A 23,777-nucleotide genomic window follows, 5' to 3' on the forward strand; every position below is an offset into this window, starting at 1 on the left:
GAAAAGTTTACTTTTCTTTTTTTTTGAGACTGCTGTGTGGTCTTGTGTCCCCTGCCTTACCCTAAAGCCTATGAAGCGAATTCCCTCATTCATCCATTCAACAAACACATCCGTGTCAGTGCGGGCACCGCCCCGGGCACTGTGGGGTGACCAAAGGAAATAATTCGTCAGAGAGTGTTGAGTCCTACGAGGGAGATGTTACTCGCGGCTCGGAGAACCAGGACGCATTCCTCAGCTAAGGAGAAGATGGGGGGGAGCCCATTCCAGGGGCGAGCTGGGGCCAGGAACAAGGAGGCCGGAATTTTCGAGACTTGGCTCCTGGTCTCCAGAGCTGTTGGTGTGTCGTTCATCATCATCATCAGCCGTTGTAGATTTATTGCGACTGTTGCTGCTTCTCTGAGAGCTAATGTATCCTGGTGAATCTACAAGGCAGGAGGGCAACTCCGCTAATGTATCGGCCAGAATTTGACACCGCAGGGGAGTTTTAATTTGCTGTCACTGCAGTTATCACTTTTTCATGAATGTTCGCGATCTGTGTTACAAGGAAACGTGGCGTGTTGGGTTTTGGAACAGGTTGACTTGTTTTTATCCACCTGCGTGTCTCTGTGTATAAAACAAAGCGTGAGGACGCTGGAAGTGCCGACACAGGTCGCGGCCAAATGCATGGAATTAATTACAGACTGAGCAAAGGGCAGGGTGGGCAAGGGTGTGAGGGGAGGGGCCCGGATTTGAAATGGCTCTTGTGACAGATGAGCGGAACTCGGGGGGGACGCGCTCAGCAGGCTCCAGGCAGCGATGAGCTCCGTCCAGCTGGGCGAATGCGGGCTCTGTGTGCACAAGCCTTCTCATGCGACTCATGGAACCAGCTCTGGTTTTTACTTCTTCTGGTGCCAACCAGTAGGAATTTTTCAGCAGTCTTGTGGGAATACATGTCTTAGGAAATCCTATCTAGTAGGTGTTGCTCCTTTCCCAAACTGAAATGCTGAAATGAGCTCCTGGGGCCGCCAGAGGCAGCTCAGGCCCCCGCAGTGGACACTGTGTGACCGTGGAGTATGAAAGTGGAATATCAACCCAAGGAAGTTAGTGACAGCCAATTTCTACCTGTGACAGTGCACATTGAAATTCCACTTTCTTGGAGAAACTCTGACATTGCTGAGTGCCATTTTAAAGTTGATTAATAATGTCTAAGGCCTGAAAAAAAACACGTAGCCCTTCTTTGAAAGACTGGACTGCTCCCCAGGAACTCACACCTGCCACGTGCTCAGACACCCACCCCCACGTGCAGCTGTGGGCAGCTCCTCCTGAGGGGCCCATCTCCCTCCCTCTCAGGGACCCCAGGACTTTGTGTGTCTCATCTTTAGTTCCCTCATATCGGCAACATTCAGTTTTAAAATAAGGGAACACAAACTTTGGAACCAAAAACTTGAGGACCAATCCAGTCTACATGTTTCTAGCCAGATAACCCCGGCAACTCCGGACATCCTGACCCCCAGCTCTGCCCTCGTTAACCTGGGCAGATGATGCTTGGAGACATGGAAATCACCCCTCCGAGCACTGGGTCAGAGTCAGCTCCCCAAACCTGAGTGGCTCAGGCATCTCCCAGTTCCTCCTGGCTCCAGAAATGCGTGTGAAAAACAAAATGTGCTCGTGCTTACAAAGCTACGATTTCCCACTGAAAAAAAGAAGTTCCAGTACATGCCGGTAGGTTCAGATATGTGGGTAAATGCCAGAATTTAAGGAACAAGTGACTTAAAGCAAATGGAAGCCAAATCAAAAAGTAAAAAAAGAGGCATTTGCGGTCTCCTGCCACGGAGGCCTTCCTGAGAGCTACCCACTCTGCCCGTTGGTCCACTGAATTCCCGGGGTTCACGGGACAGCGAGGGTCGGGGCAGAGCCTCAGCAAAAATGGTAACCGACCACCCAGAACAACCTCTCAGCTGGATCAGGGTTGGGGGTGGGGGTCCCAGCAGCCCGTTCTTTGTGCCCTCAGACCCCAGGCCCCTTGGAGATGCGGCTCTTGGCTCTTTGAGGGTGTTTGGTCTCTTCTCGCTCCTCACAGAGCGCGGGTTCACCAGAACTAAAAATCCCATCCAGTCCGTCGGCTTGGTTTTCAAACACGGGGATGTCCTGCTTTGCTTGCTTCCCTGCTCTGTCAGGGGACAGGGTGGCAATTCAGGAAGCCACTGACCCAGCCACCGTGCTCTCAGGAGGCTATTTCCATGGAATTTCCATCTGTGTTTCCTAATGAAGGTCTGTGGTTTTCTCTTTAGCTGTGAGAAAGCTTTCCTCTGGACCCTTCAAATATTCGAGCGTTTGTGTCTGAGGGGGTGTTGGTGCAGAGCGGGCTTTTCTGTTTTGTGCTTGAACACCCGTCCCATTCGGCAGGCACTTACGGGGGGGCGGGGGAGGTAGGTGAGCGGGAAGGTGCCAGAGCGGAGCCTCTGCCTGCTTGGAACCCTGAGCCAAGGAGCCTGAAGGAAGGAAGCTCCCAGACTGACCACCGCGACCGTGGGCCACTGGGACTTCTGAGACGTAGAAGTTCAGTCGCCTGTTAAGTTCCTTCTAGTTCCAAAATTCTAACTCCAGACCCGTGTTCCCCAACAGAGCTTGCCAGGAGGGTGTCCTGGGAGGACACCCGCCCACCTCTCCACCTGCAGCAAACAGGACCCACCCACAGCTTTTGGCAGTCCTCTTTGATGACAGGGTGGCATTTGGGGCCCAGCAATACAAGCAACAGTAGGTGGCCCATACACATCTTTGTTTAAAAAAAGTACCCTCAAGGGAAGAGGAGGAAAATAAACTGCTCGTGTGACATTTTGCTTATTTACCAGCTGCCAGGCTTGTTCTAACTACTTGTATTTTTTAAAAATCCTCACCTGAGGATGTGTTTATTGATTTTAGAGAGGGGGCGTGGAGGGGGGGCACATCAATCAGTTGCCTCCTGTATGCACCCCAGCCGGAAATGGAACCCATAGCCTAGGTAGGTGCCTTGATTGGGAATTGAACGCGCAACCTTCTGGTGCACAGGACGACGCTCCAACTAACTGAGCCATCCGGCCAGGGCAATGTTGTAAGTACTTTTAAATTAAAACAGGAACTCAATTACTCTTCACAAGCCTTACAAGGTGCTGGTATTAGCCCCTTTTATAAATGAGGAGTCTAAAGCTCTGAGAGGCGATGTCACTTGCCTGGGGTCACCTATCTTGTCAGTGGCAATGCCTGTGCTCCCAGCTGGTCCCTGCGGCCTCACTGTACACGGGCAGCTGCCTTGATCTGCCAGCACTGAAAAGTCCAAAGCCAACATGGCACCTGTCATGATGTGATGGCCCTCTTGCATTTTTTCCAGTGGAGATTCCCCAGCCTTTCAGGATGATCTTTTTTGTTTGGTATCACAACAGGCCTTTCTAAAAATATTATTTTATATGGACTGTGTGTGTGCAGTGCTACAAAAATGACCTTACTGTGTGCAGCAGGCCCTCCGGTGCCAGGAGGCCCATCGGCATTAATTCTAATTCTTAAACGGTAAGGAGGAGATATGCACCCATTTCACAGAGGAGAAAGTCGAGGCCACGGGGTTGTCACTGAGCCGAGAGCCCAGACATGAACCAAGGTCTGTGCACTGCTTGCTCTTTTTTGTCATAATTAAGTATAAACGGGTCCTTCTTAAGCCCCATCCCAGGGAGACCAATTTCACAGAGCACCCTAAGGACCTGTGGTGGGCTGGTGACGAGGGTGAGTGTGTGGCCCACCCAGCCAGGGACACAGCTGGTTTATGCCTCTTGTCCCAGCCCTGGTTCGGACGATAAATCGTGTGGTCGCCCTGCCTGCCCCACTGGGGCTGGATGCCTCGTGGTTTCCGGGCAGCTGAACCCACAGCATCAACCCGTCAGGGTCTGCCCCTCTGATCCAGTGGGTTTTGACGTTTGCCGCTGGGCCTCATTAAGCCCTCCCTCGGTCGGAGGCTTTCCCCCGTCGTGAACCGTGTTGCCTGGTTCTTGGTGTTCAGGTTAACAAATGAGTCCGACGAGGTGGATAACTGAGTCCTTCTGACCTCCTTCCTGCCGGAGGAGCTTCGCAATCTAGCGATTATAGTTTTCTGACAAGCAATTTAAAGGACCCCAGCCTGTGGCTTTTGTTTAAGAGTAAAAAGACCTAACCAGTGCCCTGCTTCAAAGCAGATTCCGAGATGTGCTCGGACTCAAAGGTGTGTGTGGCGTGACCCCGTTGTCTCCCGTGAGTGTTTCGCAGGTGACCTCGTTTCTGGGGGCCACAGCCGAATACAGAAGGGCTTCCCAAAACCCACGTCTAACTTCAGATCCTCACTTCTGCCTGATTGTTTTTTTCTGCACCACCCAAGTTTCAAAACAGACAACTTGCATTCCGTCTAAGTGGTAGACGGTGAAGACCCACAACTCAAGGAGGTTGAGAGGGACCGCCTCAGAGAGCTGCTGGTGTTGGGGTCCAGGAGTGGCAGGGGGTGGGGCGAAGGGACCTCCCTTAGGCTCACTGAGGATGCCTAAGCTCTTGAGCCCACGGGGCTGGGGCCCCGCATGGGTCTGAGAGGGACTGTCGTCCACACCCCACAGGGCCACTCGGGGAGTAAACGAGATGATGTGTCTCAGGTGCCTGCAACCTAAGATGCACTCGGGCAACTTGAGGTCCCTTCCCTCCTTCCTGGATCCTTTGAAGTGTTCACCTCAGATGCTGGCATCCTTGTTCCAGGCTCAGGTGGCTCTTCAAACGATCTTATTAATGCCCATTAAAATGAAGCCCAATAAAAGTGCCAATATTTGGTGTTGAAATAATTGATGTAGCGGAGCGAGCCCACGGAGCACCCGGGCGACCGCCGGAGCAGGGCAGCCTCACACCTGGGGGATGACTTTCACAACTAATTGCTACCATGTGAGTCTTATTAACGTGGTGCTCTAATTCCTATTCAGTCCACCGGGCTTGTAAATGCATTAGGACTTGTCAACATTATTTTACGGTTTATGATCTGTAGAATTATGTCCTTCAGGGCTGTATTGTGCAAAAGCTGAAAATAAATGGCTTTGGGCCTCATTTAAAAAGAGCAAAAGGGGCTGCCGGTTGAAGTGGTTTCCTGTCCCTGCCATCGGAACAGAAGCCAGCTCAGCACATTTAACTTCAGCTATGAGCAGAGGTATGAACCTCAGCAACACCGGGGAATGCCCTGCCCGTCAGCAGTGTCTGACGCAGAGGGGTCAGCCCTCTCTGCCTCCCAGACAGTGTTGGGTAGTTCCCCAGGGACAGGTGTGGTAGGGAATTGTTTGGTCTTCTGTGATCTGGACCTGAATTCTGACCCTCCCAATTTGCCCTCGGAGCTCTGGGTATTTCTGTCTCCATGTTCCCTAACGTGGGGTAACCCCTTTAATTCCAGATTTCCTCATGATCTTCCCAGCTCAACCTATAAAGAAAGAAATCTCGAATTCATTCCCCTGAAAACGTGAATACCTAATAAGTGTAAAATGTGACCCCTTCCTATACTCTTCAGTGACTAGGCCACCAAAGCATAAAACAAAGGGGCAGAATTCTGTCCGTCAGGAATGGCAGGTGTTGCTTGTGTGTGTGTATGTGTGTTGGGGCGGGAGGTGTTTGTCCTCATTGATTATTTCTGGTTTTGGCCTTGGAGGCTTCCCAGCACCTTTGCGATTGCAGACTGAGAGCCGAGTTCAAGCCCAACTAATTCCTGGCCACGAATGGTCGGGAAGTCCTTGACCTGGTCTCTTAGGGGAACTGCGGGAATCTTCCCGCCGGACCAGCCTAGGGACTTGATAGGTTTGCTGCTCTCGGTGCCTGGAACACCCTCTCCTGTTGCTGGCTCCTCCTGTCCCCTGCGGGGCAGTGACTGCTCCTGACACTCCTGCTCCTCTGTGACCCTGCAGGCAGCGAGTATGACGAGGAGGAGGTGGACTACGAGGAGTCGGACAGCGACGAGTCCTGGACCACAGAGAGCGCCATCAGCTCCGAGGCCATCCTCAGCTCCATGTGCATGAACGGAGGGGAGGAGAAGCCTTTTGCCTGCCCGGTTCCTGGATGTAAAAAGAGATACAAGGTAAAAAAAAAAAAAAAAAAAATGCCACTTCACATGGCACAGCCTCTTGGGAGAGGGCAGGGCCCACATCACGTGGCAGCCCCTCTCTGCTGGCCGGGACACGTGCCGGGTTTCTAGGGATCGGGTGGGTTTTCCCACCACCGACCTGTGTGGAGCTGTAGGTCAAGGTTTTTTGGTAGGAGGGACCGTACCTTTGATAGTCTTCAGATCGTGTCCTATCTGTCAGAACACAAAACGTCACCTATTTATTTGCCAAACACCTTCCCCAGTGCCGGAGTTGGCTGCCCAGGCGGCTCACAGAAGACCCCTCTGACATCTTGAAGGCAGGGCTCACAGAGCCCTTTTGGGAAACCTTGTCCCACATTTAGCTCCCGCTGAGGAAGTTCCTGCTCCCTTCTCCCCATGAGCATGAAAGGAGATCAGGAGAAAGGGGGACTTTGATATTCTTCTCACCAAGCCCCCAGCTTCAGCGCCCTCCCTGAGGGCCTGACTGTGGGTGTCATAGGACACAGCGGGGGGGGGGGGGGGGGGCTGTGCACTAAATTTTTTATTTAAAAATCTCAGTGGGACAAAACAATGAAAAACACAACAATCAAGTATGGATTCAGAGGTCTTTTTTTTTTTCTTTTTAATAATTTATTTATTTGTTTGTTTACTTATTTTATTTTTAGAGAGAGGGGAAAGGAGACAGAGAGGGAGAGAAACATCTCTGTGTGGTTGCCTCTCACTCGCGCCCCCAGCTGGGGACCTGACGTGCAACCTAGTCATGTGCCCTGACTGAGAATCGAACCAGCGACACTTGGCTCGCAGGCCAACACTCAATCCACTGAGCCACAGCAGCCAGGGCTTTTTTTTTTTTTAATGTAAACTTTTCCATGTTAGCAGTTCTTTAAAATCCAACTCAGAAACATAAAAATCAGAAACACACCTGGCGCATTTGATGATACGCTCACTTCCCCGTAGCTCAGCAGATTGGTTCTTCTTTAAAAGGCTATGGAAACTGTGTGACAGCCTGTGCTTCTCACATGGCTCTTTCTCAAATACGTGTTTCTGAGACACTAAGACAGCCTGTCTCAGTACTTTTTATATCAGCTGCTCACATAAAAGCACAGAACACAAACGTATCACCAAGGTGAGCGGCCCAGGGTTTCACCCTCTGTAAAACCGACTGTCACGCAAGTTCAGATGCAACTTTGTTGAAACCGAAGTGAAAAGCCAGGGTCAGGAAGCGAGTCCCACCAGGGTGTCCTGAAGGCCACTGGGGTCAGATGCGGTCCCGGGAGGCGGAGAGCCGGACGGGCGTCGACCGCACCGGCTACGGACTGTTAGGCCAGCTCCCCTTTCCAGAGGGCGGTTCTGCGCTGCAGAAAGAGGGTCTGTTTTTTGTTTTGTCCCTTTTATGTGAAAGTGGAGCGAGTTTGACAGGGGACGCTGCCACTGTGTCGCCTGCTCTGCCGAGCCTCCTTTCCTCTCTGCTTCCTGCAAGCGGTTCCCCGGGGCCTTGCCACCGGCTGCCTCCTCCCTGGCGCCAGACTTAGGGGTCACTTGCACCCCAGCTGGGTTAAAAGGGCGCCCAGGAACGACCCTGCCTGAGGCTGAGCAAAGAAATGGGTGCTGCACCCTTGACTCTGGCCTTCTCTCCTGCCCACCTCTGGCTTCGCTCCTTTCCTTACACGCCTCCCCTGGTCGTTTCTATTTTCTTGTCACTCTTCTGTCGCTTTTTTCCTGGGTCTCCAGCAATTTCATCCAGCAGTTGTCTACATCTGGGTCGATGGGGGCTTTTGCTGAGTCTCCATCTAAGGCCAGGAGGAAACCGAGTGAGGCTGGGCTGCTCCTGCGTCACTGATGGGTGACACGGTGGTGGCCGGTAGCGGCCCTGACTTCCGGGAGGGAGGGTGTTTGCCCTTCTGGGCCAGGACGAACCGTCACGTGACTGCTTCTCCCAACCCAGGGCTCGAGGTGGGCGCGACCCTCGTCCCGAAGCTTCCGCAGGAGTCTCTGCTGGAAGTCACTGGCCGCGGGCAGTGCTGTGCTCGGGCGGGCGTGCCTATCTCCGCTGATCTACAGCGCGGGGCGGGTGAGGGGCGGGCCTGATCAGCAAGCAGGCTGCCGGGGGAGCTCTCACCCCCACCCCCGGCCACTGGCCTTTGTCTAACTTACCAGCCTTAACACTGACCAGGGCGAGGGAGAGGGAGAGGCCCTGGCGGATAGCTAAGTCTCCGCATTGTTTCCCACGGTAACGCCTTTGCCTAGGGCGCCCGCAGCACAAATGCCACCTCCTCTGGGAAGCCCTCACCAGTTGCCAGACCGACGGGCCCCTCAGAGTAAAGCTCTCCCCCCTGACCTTTCCACATGAGCCGTTAAAGGCTCCGCACAGCTCACAGACCCCTCCACCGCACCGAGCACAGGTCTTGGGCACGGTACACACTCTGAGGAGGAAGGGACAGATGCGGGGGAGAGAGGGCAAGTGGGCTCCCGCTGGCCCCCAGAGCCCCAAGCAGCAGTATGACTTCATTTTGGGGGATCTGCTGCCACATTCCGGGCCGTGAACCAGAGATCCCACCACCCTGGTGCTCCTCCCACATGTCCTCTGACTTCAGACAGCAGGCAGGACTCCCACCCTGTGCGTGGGAATGGGTTGCAGGGGTGGGATGAAGGGCTTCGAAATTTTTTACTTTTATATTAGTTAGGATGAACAGCATTTTGCTACTTTTAAGAAACAGAAAAGAGACCAAGCCCTCCCCCCGCCAAGTTTCTCCGAAAACTGCCCCAGCAGAATACAGGAAGCCTGGCCCCCAGTACCCGGGCACACCGCCAAGCAGGTATGCGGGCCCAGCTTTTCCCAAGGGCCCGCAGCCTGTCTCCCTCAGGGATCTAATGCCCTTGACTCTCCGAAGGGCCCCGTCAGAAGCATTGGTGGGAGAAACGCCGACAGCCTTTCAGGATAGCAACTTGGCAGTAAAGAACCAGAACTTTAAAAAAGGTTCATATCCTTTAGTTCCATGATTCTCCTACAAATTTATCCTAAAGCACATCAGCAACACAAATTTAACAAATGCTAAATTTCTAACAATAGAACAGAATTGTCATTAGTCTTTTTTAAAAGATTTTATATATTTATTTTTAGAGAGGGGAAGGGAGGGAGAGAAAAACACTGATATGCAAGAGAAATATCAGCCAGTTGCCTCCCACATGCCCGCAACGCAACCCAGGCATGTGCCCCAACTGGGAATCGAACCGGCGACCTTTAGATTCGTAGGCCAGCACTCAATGCACTGAGCAACACCAGCCAGGGCTCTGTCATCAGTCTTATTTTCAAAAAAACATTTAATGAGAGAATCCAATCTTGTATAATAGACATCTCAGAAAAATTATTGGAAGGAAATACCTATGTTAAACAGTGACTATACTTGTTCTTTTTTATGCTCTTACATATTTTCTGAATTTCTACAATTATCGGGTAGGCCAAAAGTCCATATGGTTTCTTCTGTAAAATAAGACACATTTTTCATTTTCACAAATAACTACTGATTTGGATGTTTTGAGTATGTCAGCTGCCTCACACACTGGCTTCTAGTGGGTAGAGGCCAGTGGTGCTGCTAAACATCTTCCAGTACGTAAGGCAGCCTCACAGGAAAGAATTATTTCACCAAATTATCAGTACAGCAGTCTCTCTCTATATCGCGGTTCACTGATCGCGGCCTGAGTATCGCGGGATTTTTAAAAATATTATTTATCGCGGACTTTGCAGTACTGTACAGTATACATATGTTGTTAAAAGTTACGTAGGTTTAAGAGTGTAGAATATGTTTAAGACATAAGTAGTGTTTATAAAAGCATGGAAAAGGTTGATAAGGGACTGGGAACGGTTTATAAGTGTGTGGGAAGGGTTTCTAAAGCCTTAAAATATATATATAAATACTAAAATACATGTAAGGTTCCTACTTCATGGATTTTCACCTATCGTGGCGGGGGGGGAGGGGCGGCCTAGAATGTAATACCCGCGATAAGTGAGGGGTCACTGTAGTACCAAGAAACCACTTCACAAACCACTTCTGACATGTTCAGTCAGTCACAGCACCTTCTCCACACACTGCATAGATCCTTCTTTACATTTCAGTTGCATTTTACCTTTCTTAAAATAATAAAGCCTAATACACAAAAATGGTGCATTTTCTTCCATCTTCAATATTAAAATGGCTGCAGAAAACTTCAATTTTTAAAAAATGGACGCTGATATGACAGCTCCCACAATACAATCTAACAAAATTGTTTTGAATGAAGTTAAGATAGCTAAGCGCTACTAGAGCCATCATGTGGAAAAAACGAAACGAACTTCGGGGCCAGCCCAATACCTACCCTACACTCAGGCTACTGTAATGCGGGAGAAACCAGATCCCGCTCGGCTTGCCCAGGAGGACATTCCGTGTGCTGCCATACCAAGCCCAGCGGGGGAGGGGGACGTCTCTGCTCCCTGGGACTGGTGGCGTGGCTTCACTGTTAAGGCTAATATGACCACCACCACGACCCCCCGTTTCTGTTTTTCCACTTTTCCTCCTCATCACATCTCTGAGCGACTCCATCCTCTCCTTAATGGAGAACATGAAGGCTGCAGGAAAGTCTTTCTGTCAAGGGCATGTGTTACATATTTACTCACTCAGGCCTTAATACCGACAACAAAGGTCAAGTACAGTTAAGGACGTGACAGCCAAGCTTGGTGTCCAGGCTTCAGGTTTCATGACTGGCTGGAGGGGAGTTTTGAGAAGATCCCCTGAATTGTGACCCAGTGACTGGCCGTCCCCTCACCCCGGCGGGTCGCTGCCCGCATGGAAACGAGCCAGTGCCGGCGCTGCGCCCCCGTTGGACCACTGCACTCCACGGGCTGCTCTCTCAGGGCCGGGCGAGGGTCCCAGTCCTCCCCAGTCCCCTATGACGTTCCAGAGACTGCCAGCTGGCTGGACTAAGGAACGAGTACCCTGCACTCCATTCAGGCGTGTGGAGCAGGGAACGCGGCTCGGGAGCCAGCACCCCCGTTTCCCAGTGCGGAGCTGTTGTTACCCAGCACCTTTAATTCTGGCAACTTACCTTCTGGGCGTGCCGGTCCCATCTGAAATGGGGGTGTTGATGGTTAGACAGTAGACAGCAAGCACTAATCAGGTCTAACGTCGATGACCTTCCACGCCCAACGGAAACGTCATTCCCTTCCCTCTCTCCAGAGGTCAGAGGATGTAGTGCTGTCACTTTCAGGGTGCCTGCCACTATTTGAGTTTTTAAAGACCAAACTCATTTTGAGATGTCTGCAATTGGAAACCTAAGTGAAACTTTTAAGCTTCTTAAGTCTGAGAAAGTGGGAGTCCCCACTGCTATATATGAATGAACAGATTGAGGAAATCTTGGGTCTGATTAGAGCCTGTGCTAACTTTTGTGATAAGGGTATATACTTTGACACTAGTGAAAATTTTAAATCACAGCAACGGACAAAGGCAGGTCTTTCTTAGGTTCTTTGGCCAACCCTAGAAATTCTCTGTTTCCAGAAGCGCAACTGATTTCCTAATTTATCCAGATTAACAAGGTTGACATGGAATTGCCCATGTTTTCATCACAGCCAGACGCACATCATGTATATATTCCAACTGGGAAGAGGGTAGAAGAATCCTCTGGAATCTGGGCTTGTCCTTCTGCCGGTGGGCTCTGGATCTGGCTGGCGTTGGCCTGGCTTCCGGTGGCTTTCATAATTTCTCATTTCAAAACTGCCCTCACCTAATTGTAAAAGCTCAGGCCTGGCTGGAGTGTCTAAGCTCTGGTCCTGCTGGAGCTGCTACGCCTGTTCGTCAAAGGATTATTTTGGTTTCCTGACAGGGCGTGAGTGGTACTGGGGACCAGGGTAGTTGGAGTTTAATGATCTGTCTTGCACCAAGTTGCCTGCGAGAACAGGGACTTGAAATGCTTCAGTAGCCCTTCATCCCCAGAAAGGGACCCTACTGGGTGCTCAACGAACTTCTGGAGCTGATGAATGGGACATGAAGCAGGCAAATGCAAGCTCCCGTCGTTTATGAGCCAGGAGACTTCCTAACATATTGCTGTTACTATTACTTAGAAAGTTACGTCTTTCTCTGATGGTCATAAAGCTTACTTTCTAGTAGCTTACGGGCATTATCTTCCTAGGCTCTGTGAGCTGCCTGGCTCCAGCTACATAGTTCTCACCTGGGTCTCTCGTGGCTGAAGCAAGATGCCACGGGGGCCAGGGCCACCAGAGGGCTTCCGGTGGGCGGGCTGGGAGAGCAGCGGGCTGGCAGCGCCTACTCCCCATCTACCTATTCCGCCACGGTCACTGCCCTCTTCGGAGCGCACTGCAGCAAGCGCTCCCTCCCTGCAGAAGACTAGTGAGGTGCCTGCTCACCCTGCGTGCCGGAAGGACCAGGGCTGCAGGTGCAGAAGGGCAAGAGCAGGTAGGTGTGTTCAGAGCAGATGGTCCTTGTGATAGGACTCACTGGACAACCTTCAGACTCGGAGCACCACCAGGTGGTCGCTATTTGGCCCCTCTGGGCTCAACAAAGTGAAGCAGGCTTCTCTACCACAGGATTTCTAAAAGGTATTAACGCTGTGAATCTCTAAGAGGGAAATGTAAGTAATAACAACCACTGAATACAGCAGTCCCTCTCTATATCCCGCTTCACTTATCGCGGCCTCACTGTATCACAGGATTTAAAAAAATATTATGTTTAATTATCGTGGATTTTTTGCTGTATCGCGGGATTTTGCGGTACTGTATACGTATGTTCAAGTTATGCAGGTTTAAGAGTGTAGAATATGTTTAAGAACATAAGTATTTTTTATGAAAGTGTGGAAAAGGTTTAAAAGGGACTGGGAAAGGTTAATAAGGGACTGGGAACAGTTTATATGTGTGTGGGAAGGGTTTCTAAAGCCTTAAAATATATATAAATACTAAAATTAATGTAAGGTTCCTACTTCGCGGATTTTCACCTATCGCTGTGGGGGGGGGGTCTAGAACGTAATACCCGTGATAAGTGAGGGAACGCTATACATTTTGTTTAATGGCAACTCTCAATTTCTCTAACAACAGTGATGCATGTTCCAACCACTTCACACACCCAAATACCAGACCGTGCTTGATGCTCACAGAACAGCATCAGACAGCCGGCCCCTGGCCTCCGGGAGCTCTCTAAGGGCTGCTGCGGAGGGAGAAGGCTGTGCTGCCGTGCTCGAGCTGGGCATGGGACCGGGCGCACGGGACCAGATCCAGGTAGTGCTTTCGGCAACAGCCCCCTCTTCTGAGGATGCGTGCTCAGCAATGCCCACGTCTCAAGTCCTCTCTCCCCTGAACACCAACCTGTGCTCTAATATCACATATATACCATTTATTCTTTCTTGAATCTTCCATCAGTTACTCAATTCCCTCAGCCCATTTCCTCACCATCTAATGGGATGAGCAAATAGTAACTTGTTTAATCTAGACAGCAAGTCTCACATAGAATATGCTAGTAGGCTAGCAAATGCTAATAAGCTAGCAAAACCAATCAATAGGAACTCCAGAAAGCACTTAGACCTTTCATGTACCATGCAAGGTTTGTAGGCCAATTTGAAGTCTGGAACTCTTCTGTTGCTGACACTTCAGTAGTCTGAAGACTTTTCAAGTTCACTGCAGGTCTGGAATGCAGTACATATTAATCTGCTCAGTGGGACTTGTGGGCAGGTAGCTCCCACCAAGGCAGAGACACTGACTTCACGCAAAGTAGAAACAAAGACAGAAACTAGTAAAACGGGATGAGCATCAGTTCTCAGGTTACAGGTGTCTTAAACTCTACTGCCCTAACCTCTTTCCGACTTTTTTCCCCCAGCCATCCTGAGCATAGTTTTATATAATTGCCCCTTGTTAACTTTCTTCAGAGTGGAAAAAAGATTCAGAGAGAAGCACAGTTCCAGGCAGAGGGAACTCTGCTTCTAGTCGCTGCGTCTTACATACATGTGTTATACAGAATGTGAAGTCATCCTTCCATTTTCAGGTTGAGGCACGTCTCCAAGAGCATGTGTCAGCTGTGTGCACACCTGCCACCGGAAGCACACTACGTGTCCCCACCCTTAGAGACATTAAGTGACTTCATCTCATAGGTGATGTCTTTATCTTCTCCACAGAATGTGAATGGCATCAAGTACCATGCCAAGAATGGTCACAGAACACAGATTCGCGTCCGCAAACCATTCAAATGTCGCTGTGGTAAGAGTTACAAGACAGCTCAGGGCCTGCGGCACCACACCATCAACTTCCACCCCCCGGTGTCGGCCGAGATCATCAGGAAGATGCAGCAATAACGTGCTGGTCCTAACTGTGCCAAGGAATCCTCACCAGCAGTTGCTGATTTTGAAAACAGCCACCTTTTTTCAGGGGAAGCATTCAGCAACCCTTTAAAAAATTAAATGCATGCTTTAAATTTTTTCTGTAATTTTGGAATGATGTATCTTTGTAGTTAATGATTTTGTACATTTGCACATGTAATCATCATACCCATTTTCATTACTTTGATATAAGGTGCTAAAAAAAAAAAAAAAAAAGCTCTAGGTTCTCAGCACATTTACCCCAAAACAAAATACGATTGAGGGCATGTTGCATATTGTTCAGTTGTATTGCAGTGATATTGACTGGGGGGAGGGGCTGCACTGAGGTTTGCTTTTGTTCCCCAAGATTGTAATGTGATTGAGGTTTTTCAACACATCAACCATGTTCAAAACCAAAAGCATTCTCAAACTGGTTACCATGCCTTACATAATGGAGTTAGAATTTGTGATTAGAAAGACTTTAGGTAATGGAAATATAAATTAAGAAAGAATGTTTAACATAATATGCTAAAAATATTTTCATATTTAAATAACATACATGAAAGGTGTGCTTTCTGTGTCTTCTATTATCTTGCAAGTCCTTCTGCCCTTCGAGAAGCTGAAACTCTTGCCATCTGACTTACCGGCGATGTTAATGTTACAAACAGCACTTTTGTACAGTCGTCTGTTCAGTTCCCTCGTTAATCTAACAGTCATTGAGTGCCTGCCAGGTGCAAGGGATCCCACTGATGCAGACTGCTATCTGCAGACCAAGATACCAGTTTAGTGAAATACTTCTCCCTGAAATCTGTTAGGAAACACTTTGAAATACTTACGTGCAAACTTTGTGTATAAATTAGTTCTATCTTCATCTTTAGGTGAAGTTTTAAGCACTTTGTAGTTCTCTATTGCCAACAGAGTTCATGTTTTATGTGTTGCCAATTCTCACAACCACTGCCCTAACAAACCTGTGGGTCGCAAACAAGAATCACAGTTCCAAGCACGGTTCGAAGAGGAACATTTCTGCTAAGGCCCCTTATGGCCTCTTCATGTTCATTGTGTTTAGACTTTTCTTAAAGGCACTTTTCCTACCACACTGAGATGTCTGTATTCCATTGGAAATGTCTGTTTAGCTTTATAAAACAATTTGCCGAAAAGAAATTGAGCCTTATTGACAATTAAGTGCTTTCTTGCAGCAGGTGGCCACGGTGACTAATATATGACCCGTCCGAGTAACCTATGTCTGGACCATTCCTGAACTTTTTCTCACCAACGGTACCATCATGCCTTGCGTGTTCTTTTCTCCCAAGTGCTATTCCTTAAACATGAGTTTACCAGTTGCCTAATATGCAATAAAAATTGCCCTGAGATGGCCAACTGCTCACAACCTGGTGAAAAGCGAAGTCGCAATGCTTATAAAATTAACTTTCTGCCCATGGTCCCATTTGATTAGTTTTACAGCTGGGAAGCAGGTGTCCCTCCTCAATTTTTCAGACATTTTGAAAAGATGAGACAATTCTGTTAGCCAGATGAGTAAGCTTCTATGTTTTTAAGTTGTGAATCCCTCAAAGGAGGGATTTTTAAGTATTTGTAAAGACACTGCCCTCTAAAACTTTCCTCAGATCTCTGTGAAGAGTGGTCTTGGTCCTGAATATACATACAGTGCTACCCTGTATGTTTAAAGAGGTGATACAGACAGGAAAAGCCACTACGTGGTGCATAAGAAGGTCCTACTTGGCTATTTCATATCTACGTATAACCGACCAAAACTTTTTTAGGCCAGCTATTAATTAGCTTTGCTCCTTCTAGTGCAAGAACCCGCAGGCTGGATCAGTATAGTGCAACAGCTAAACAGTCATAAAATAGTCATTGTGCATGTTAACATTTCTTTCAACTAGAAAACAAATTCCAATTTCTACTTGCTGCTTCATTGTGACAGTATTACTGAACAGGCAAGGATGGGAATATTTTGTTATACCGTGTATAGTGAATGTATTGTACTGTGTCTGTGAAAACTGTGCTTTAAATTATATTTTCATATGTTTTGTTGGGAACAGAGCACATTAAGTTTGAAAGTGACAGAGGTTTTAGAACTGAAGGCAAAATCCTGTCAAGAAAAGCTGCTTATAAATGTAAATGAACCACATTTAAAATAAACTGTCTCTGACCCAAAATGAACGTGGCTCTTTATTTTCATTAGACATTATGAAAAGTTTGCCATGAAAATTAATCTGTCCGCTCAGTGCCTTGTTCTATCTACCTTGGGCTGCCGCACCCCGACCCCAGAATTCAGCTCACGCATGCAGATTGTACTTTAATGTTCTGTTGTTTGGGACGCAAAACACACACACACACAAGATAGAACTGGTAAGGAGAAATAAACGAATCCACTATTTTACTTGGAGATGTCAACTCCCTCTATCAATCAGCAACGCAAGATCCAGCAGAACTCACCAGCCTCGATTAACTATAGCTAACCTTCATCCTGCAACAGAATACACAATGTTCAAGCTCACTCAGAACACCCACCAAGGAAGACCATTATAAGCCACGAAATGCACTTTAATTCCTAAGAAGATAAATGATACAAAGCATGTTCTTAGACCACCATGGAATTGAACCTATTTTGATGTTTTCCAGCTTAAGGTGAAAAGTTACTTAAGTTCTAGACTAATAAAATGAACAATCCCACTTCACTGGCAGGAGCATTTTTGTTGCATTAGTACTACTATCACTGACATTTTTTCTGACATATTCTGCTTGTCATGTGACCAGCCTATCAGGAAGCTAAAACTCAAGAGTCTTCACTACTACTGCCCCCAGGCCTGTGATGTCCCAAACATCTGGCCTCTGACTGCCCAATACCGTTTTTCCCTTAAACTCAAAAACCTTTATAAAGGAATCCAACAGTAGGCACATTTCTGCTCCTAGACACAAATACAAGAACATGGTATGCGACACAGCTCACATACAGCATCCCAAAGGCCACAAGGCCACCACGCTGAGTATTAGCTTAACATCTGAAATAGCTAGTTTGCTTTTGACAAGCTTGAATATTTTCAGCAGCAGAGTAAAAACGCATTTACACTGTTAACATTCTTAGTATAAGAGAAAGGAATACAGCTCAGAAACCTTTTAAAACCCAGACTAAATGTTCAAGATGCCAGACTTAATAAAAAACTATGACAAACTTAACAATAAAATTACCTCCAAAATGCGTTCTCTTTAATGTTAATGAGAATACTATACATAGAAGAGATATAACAAACATACTACTTGAGTTTATATCTTACATTTTTAATTACTGAGAATGTTATTTCAAAGTTTTACTCATTAGGAAAATGTGAAAAAGGTAAGGATACACTTTCTGTGATTTTATGCCACAAACACCACTATTTAGAGCATATGAAACAACTGTACTGGCATACCTTGTTCCATTTCCCCATTGGATAGAAATATAACTTCAGGATGGCTTAAATATAACCAATTAGCAAAATGTGCTTCCATTAATTTCTAAAGCAAACATTACAAATATAAAGAGCATTTGCTATACACCGCAAGCATGTGATCTCGTTCTACATACAGCTCCATTTCTAGAGAGAAAAAAAACCAATTCATGGGCTGAATTATGCAATTTTCTGTATTCAAAGAATTACTTTGCAAGACTTATGATAAATGCTTTTTATTACATAATATTTAGTAGTCATGCTCAGTCAACAAGGTTAACAGAAACTTGTAAATATTCTGCTAAACACACTAAGTACATATTTTTTCAGTGCAGGAACATTAAAAGAATCCGTATTTCCTCTAGTCTCATAATTTTGCAAACTGGGGAATAAATAAAAATACAAACAACCAAGAATGTCTCTTAAGCAGGTTAGAATTGTGTTTACTGCTAAGCCAAAGGTTAACCCTAACCCCAGGAACACCAAACTCCAAGATCATAGATCTTGGTCGGAAAAGTGCCGTAGACGGTGCGTGAAGTGATCTCACCTGTGTTCCTGCGGGTCTATTGGAGGTGATTTTTTTAAACTGCTAAACTGTATTATTAACTCATAACAAAAAGTAACTAGTCAAAATTTAACACATTCTGATCAAAATGGGTCTGCACATGCCTTTCAAACCCCTGCTGATCGTAGTCGGGGGGAAACTGCTCGCTGCACATTGGGCACACCTTCCAGTGGCTTTCAACATGTTCCTCAAATTTGCTCTGATCATAGTTGGGAGGAAACATTAATTCACAGAGGGGACACTTCTTGTGAACATCGAAGCTTAAAGAAATAAAAAAATGAAAATTACATATTTCTAATACATTTCTAACAATGTAGTATTCTTCAGGATATGACCTGGCTACATTTATCGAGTTAAGCTGATATTTATATTAAACAACTTACCCTGAAGGTTTCTGCATTTATTCCAGAAACCTTTTCCTCCTTCTAAATGCTTGCCACTGATAATTGTGTAAACAATTTATAAAGCCTCTCAATTGTTTTATAATTAGACTGACAAAGAAAACCCTTTTTCATTAAAATCCCCAAAATATAATTACATTATGTAGAGTGAGGCTTAGTGACAAGAAATCAATTTTTTAACTAACAGAAAATGCCTTTTGTAAGCCTATAAAAATAATGTCACTTATAATTTCCCAACAGGGTCATTTGGTTTAACAACTCCATATCTGTAGCACTGGTCCTCAAAGGACTTTAGGTCTGGAAGGCATATTAAAAGGCACACGTGGCTGGGACCCACACCAAGAGATTTGGGTTCAGAAGGTATGAGGTGGGTAGGTCCCTGATCACAAGCATTTCTAATAAGTTTCCAGGGACCTAACTTTGAGAATCATGTTCTCTATAACCCATATTCTACACAAGAAAGAGAAAGTTACCTGGAATCAAAGCAAAAGCCTGTTCCATGCCCATGTAAGTGTGTGGTTGGTGGATCAGGAGCAGTGGGCACATTCTCAGCCTCCTAGCAAAAAATAATTTTGCAGCTTTTGAGGAAAGTGAGACCTAACATAAGTTCCTTAATTCAATCAAGCACAGTATAAAGAAAATAAAATTACACTTTAAAAAATTTTACTTCTATTACCATTTAATGTGATTTTCACAAAGTCAATATTTTTTTACCAAATACTTCACTATGAAGAATCAAGTCTTACTGTCTTAAAATAAAGAGCAGTATTTAGTGGAATGAAAAGTATACCACACCTGTTATGTGTGAATGACGTAAAGATCATTAGACTTTTTGACCCTGTATGTAGGTAACTTTGACACTATTATTCCATAAAAAATACTAACCTTGCATTATTTTTCCTATTACTCTCATCTGGTACCTTTATTTGCAAGACAGAATCATCTTTGATAACATACATCCAGCACAATATATAAAAAATATAAATAAGATAGAGGCATAGACAGACATGCTGCATCTCCCTCCACAACTAAGAAGGAATACAACTACCTCAAAACTAAAAACAACCAGAAGTTCCAGAAAATCAAACTGCATGGAAGCCCAGCAAACAAAGATATAAAGAAGAAATACTCATCCAGACAGGTAGGAGAGGCGGAGCCGGGGCGGAGAGGACACGGTGTGGTGGTGGCAGCAGCGGAAGAAGCAGCAGGCCAGTGGAAAACACAGTCACACGTTTTAAAAACTAGGGAGGGACACCTGGGGAGCTTTCCCAGCTATTCACCAGACCACGCAGCTCGCAGCTCACGGTCCCAGCACAGGGGAAAATCAAGCCTCATTGCTTCTGACTGTGCAGACCAGTGGGGGTTGGGGCAGAGGCAGAAACTGCTGGTCTCTCAGCAGAGTCCACTTGTTTAAAGGGCCCCCCTGGTTCTAGAACATCCACAGACCCACCCACTCTGGGAACAACAGCCAGGGCACCAGCTAGAGGCAACAGTCCGGTGCAGAAATGGGAGAGGTGCTTGGAAAAGGGTGAGTGCTGGCCAGGCAGCATTGTTCCCTCTCAGACCCCTCCCCCACATACAGCGCCACAATGTGGTGAAACAGGTCATCCTGTACTGACGAATCCCTAAGGCTCTGCCCCTTACAATGTAACAGGAGTGACAGCTCTACCTAAGATACGAAGGCAAACAAACACAGGAGACTGTCAGAATGAGGAGACAGAGAAGTATGGCCCAAAAGGGGAAATGGATCAAGGTTCCAGTGGGAGAACTAAGAGACAAGGAGATAGCCAACCTAACAGATGCAGAATTCAAAACACTGGTGATCAAGATGCTCACAGGCTTGACAGATATGCTTGAGTATGGCAAACGCATAAGAGAAGAAGTCTATGCTAAATGAAACAAAGGAAAATCCACACAAAACTAATGATGAAGGGAAAGAAACTGGGGTTCAAATCAATGATTTGGAACATAAGGAAGAAAAAAACAGTCAACCAGTGCAGAATGAGGAAGCAAGAATTGAAAAAAATGAGGAAAACTTCCCAAATTTTGTGAAGGAGATGGACATACAGGTCCGGGAAGCACGGAGGGTCCCGGGTGAGCTGGACCCAGAGGGACCACACCAGGACGCATCATGACTGAGATGCCAAAAGTAAAGATAAGAGTCCTGGGGGCAGCAAGAAAGAGGCGGAGAGTTGCCTACAGGGGGTGCCTATAGGACCATCAGCTGATTTCTCAGAGGACACTGTGCAGGCAGGAAGGGACTGGCAGGCAGTATTCCATGTGAAGAAAGGCAACCTGAAACCAAGATTATTCTATCCTCTAAAGTTATCATTTGGAATCGAAGGGCAGATGAAGTGCTTCCCAGACAAGGTGAAGCTAAAGGAGTACATCATCACCAAGCTATTAGCATATGAAATGTTAAAGGGACTTACTTAAGAAAAAGAAGATCAAAACTATGAACACTTAAATGACAACAAACTCACAACTATCAACAACTAAAAAATAAAAACAAAATCCAACTAAGCAAACGAGACTAGAAACAGAATCATAGGTATGGGGATCGTTTGGAGGGTTGTCAGCTGGAAGGGGGAAGGAAGAGAAATGGGGAAATGGTGCAGGAATTAAGAAGCATAATCGATTGGTACAAAATAGACAGGGGGAAGTTAATAATATAGGAAAGGGTGAAGCCAAAGAACTTATATGCACGACCCATGGACATGAACTAAGGGGGGTGGGATTGCTGGAGGGAAGGGGGGTACTGGGCAGAGGGGAGCAAAGGGGAAAAAAATTGAAACTACTCTAACAACATAATCAATGAAATATACTAAAAAATATATATATGCATATAAGTAAATAAAAACTAGTTAAATATATCAGTTTTCATAACATACTCAGTCACATGCACACACACACACAAGCAAATCCAATTGGAAAACCACGTTAAAGCAAAGCACCAAGTTACAGGTCTCAAAAGCCTGTAGTGAAAGAATAAAATTCAAAATCCAATATTTGATTAAGACCGTCAATGAAGACGCTAAAGAATCTGTAATCTGGGTTTGAAGCTGAAAGAAAACACCGGCCTGCGTTTCCATGCCTGCATCCCCACGGCCGTCTTTTAGAGATCTGTTCACGCTCCTCAGCAACCTGCAGACCCTCCCCTCACACCGAAAGCGGCCGCACCCCAGCGAGGGCCCTCTGGTGCTGAGCTCACAGCAGTGCGCATCGGGGGCTGGCCCCGACGAGCCCCGGGGCCTGGGTGGTCATGTCTGCCCCAGAGCTGCTATTAGTGGGCTCCGTAATCAAGTCTGTCACGGGACGAGGCACCAAAACGGCGGCGGTGGCATGCGATTCAACAGGAACAAACAGACCGAGTTATCTTTTGGGGGGGAGAGAGGTAGGAGTACCTGGCTATTATTCTGACAATTACCCCCCCTTGAATGGTCAAAGAAAGGGCTGGAGAGGCTTTTTCTGTCCTGTTCATCACGTGAGGAAACACTTTTAGGATATAACTGGGCAAAAGAAAAAAGGATAATGAAGGATTGGGGAAAATAAGTATTTTATATCCTTCAAAAATTAAGTCTTCCAAATACCTAGTATTTTAGTTAATCCGTTAAGATAATCTTCTAAGCAAATGTTATTGGGAATACCACAATGAACTCTATGAATGAACAGTTCCAAATAATTAAACCTTTGGTAATTTTAATAGCATTTCAATCTCTGCAAACCTCTAGACCACGTTACACTGTGCTCTCACCTTTAGACCAATCAGTATGACACCACTACAAACTGGTTGTTAAGCAAACGGAACAAGCTGCGGTAAACTAGTCCAGTTGAAATTCATGCACTTCTGGGAATATATCCAAAGAAACCCAAAACCTAATTCAAAAGAATATATGCCACCCCTACGCTCACCGTAGCATTATTTACCACAGCCCAAGATGTGGGAGCAGCCCAAGTCCCCATCAGCAGATGAGTGGGTGAAAAAGCTGGGGTACATTTACACAACGGAATACGGCTCAGCCATAAAAAAGGAAATCTTATCTTCTGTAACAGCATGCATGGACCTGGAGAGGATTATTTTAAGTGAAATAAGCCAGCCAGAGAAAGGTAAATGCCACATGATCTCACCTATGGAATCTAATGGACAAAATAACCCAATAAACAAAATGGAAACAGACTCTCAGAGAACAGACCGACAGCTGTCAGAGGGGAGGCGATTAGGGGGCTGGGTGAGAAAAGGGAAGGGGTTAAGAAAAAAGAAAACCCTCACAGACACAGACAACAGTATGATGATTACCGGAGGGAGGGGGGTCGGGGATAGAAGGGGACAAAGGGGGATAAACGGTGATGGAAGGAGACTTGATTGACTTGGGGGGGTGAGCACACAGTACAACATACAGGTGAGGTACTTTAGAGCTGTACACCTGAAGCCTATATAACTTTATTAACCAATGTCACCCCAATAAATTCAACTTAAAAAAATTGAAAATTTTAAAAACATACTAAGATGCTAAAGGTGCCAGGAACTGAGTAAGTTCGGGGACCTCTGCTTTAGCCTGTTTGGTAAGTTGCTAGGTGGTTAAAGACCACAGCGTCTGCAGCCAAAGTGACGAGGCTCAGCCCTGGGGCGCCCTCCCAGCAGTGCGATAGGCGCAGGCCAGTGAAGCTGCCTCACAGGGCCTCTCAGATGGGAACAGCTTCGCCCACAGAGGACTGCTAGGAAGAACACGTGAGTTAATATACTGAAAGAGCTAAGCATCAGCTGGCAAACAGAGCTACGGAAATGTTTGTTGCCATCACCATCATCATAATCCTGTCACAGTGTTGCCAGTGCGGTCATTAGGTAAGAGGGAGTCACGAAAGGTTTTCCATCTGATGGCTGCCCAGTTTCTAGTCCAGAAGGAGGAGACCCGGCAAGTGTAAGACTGGAATAGGCTGAAGAGGAGGCTGCCTCAAGG

The 23,777-nt window shown here is 46.8% G+C and overlaps 2 protein-coding genes across 3 annotated transcripts in view; one reads left to right on the plus strand and one right to left on the minus strand.

The window, feature by feature from the left end:
- Positions 1-14,535, plus strand: part of JAZF1 (JAZF zinc finger 1) — a 318,390-nt gene extending 303,855 nt beyond the window's left edge. Inside the window, exons 4-5 of the mRNA XM_090287075.1 lie at positions 5,904-6,073; positions 14,228-14,535. Of these exons, the coding sequence (XP_090143201.1) occupies positions 5,904-6,073; positions 14,228-14,404 (347 nt within the window). The 3' untranslated portion in view covers positions 14,405-14,535. The remainder of the gene's footprint in view (positions 1-5,903; positions 6,074-14,227) is intronic.
- A 3,075-nt stretch (positions 14,536-17,610) lies between these two features.
- The window catches only part of TAX1BP1 (Tax1 binding protein 1), a 60,538-nt gene continuing 54,371 nt past the window's right edge, over positions 17,611-23,777 (minus strand). For both annotated transcript variants that reach the window (XM_090287074.1, XM_090287073.1), the window contains exons 17-18: positions 19,293-19,375; positions 17,611-18,678 (exon numbers count right to left, since the gene is read on the minus strand). In XM_090287074.1, coding sequence (XP_090143200.1) covers positions 18,477-18,678; positions 19,293-19,375 — 285 coding nt within the window. In that variant the 3' untranslated portion in view covers positions 17,611-18,476. The remainder of the gene's footprint in view (positions 18,679-19,292; positions 19,376-23,777) is intronic.

Source organism: Furipterus horrens, unplaced genomic scaffold (assembly GCF_987537825.1).
Source record: "Furipterus horrens unplaced genomic scaffold, mFurHor1.1.pri manual_scaffold_9, whole genome shotgun sequence".
Lineage (NCBI taxonomy): Eukaryota > Metazoa > Chordata > Mammalia > Chiroptera > Furipteridae > Furipterus > Furipterus horrens.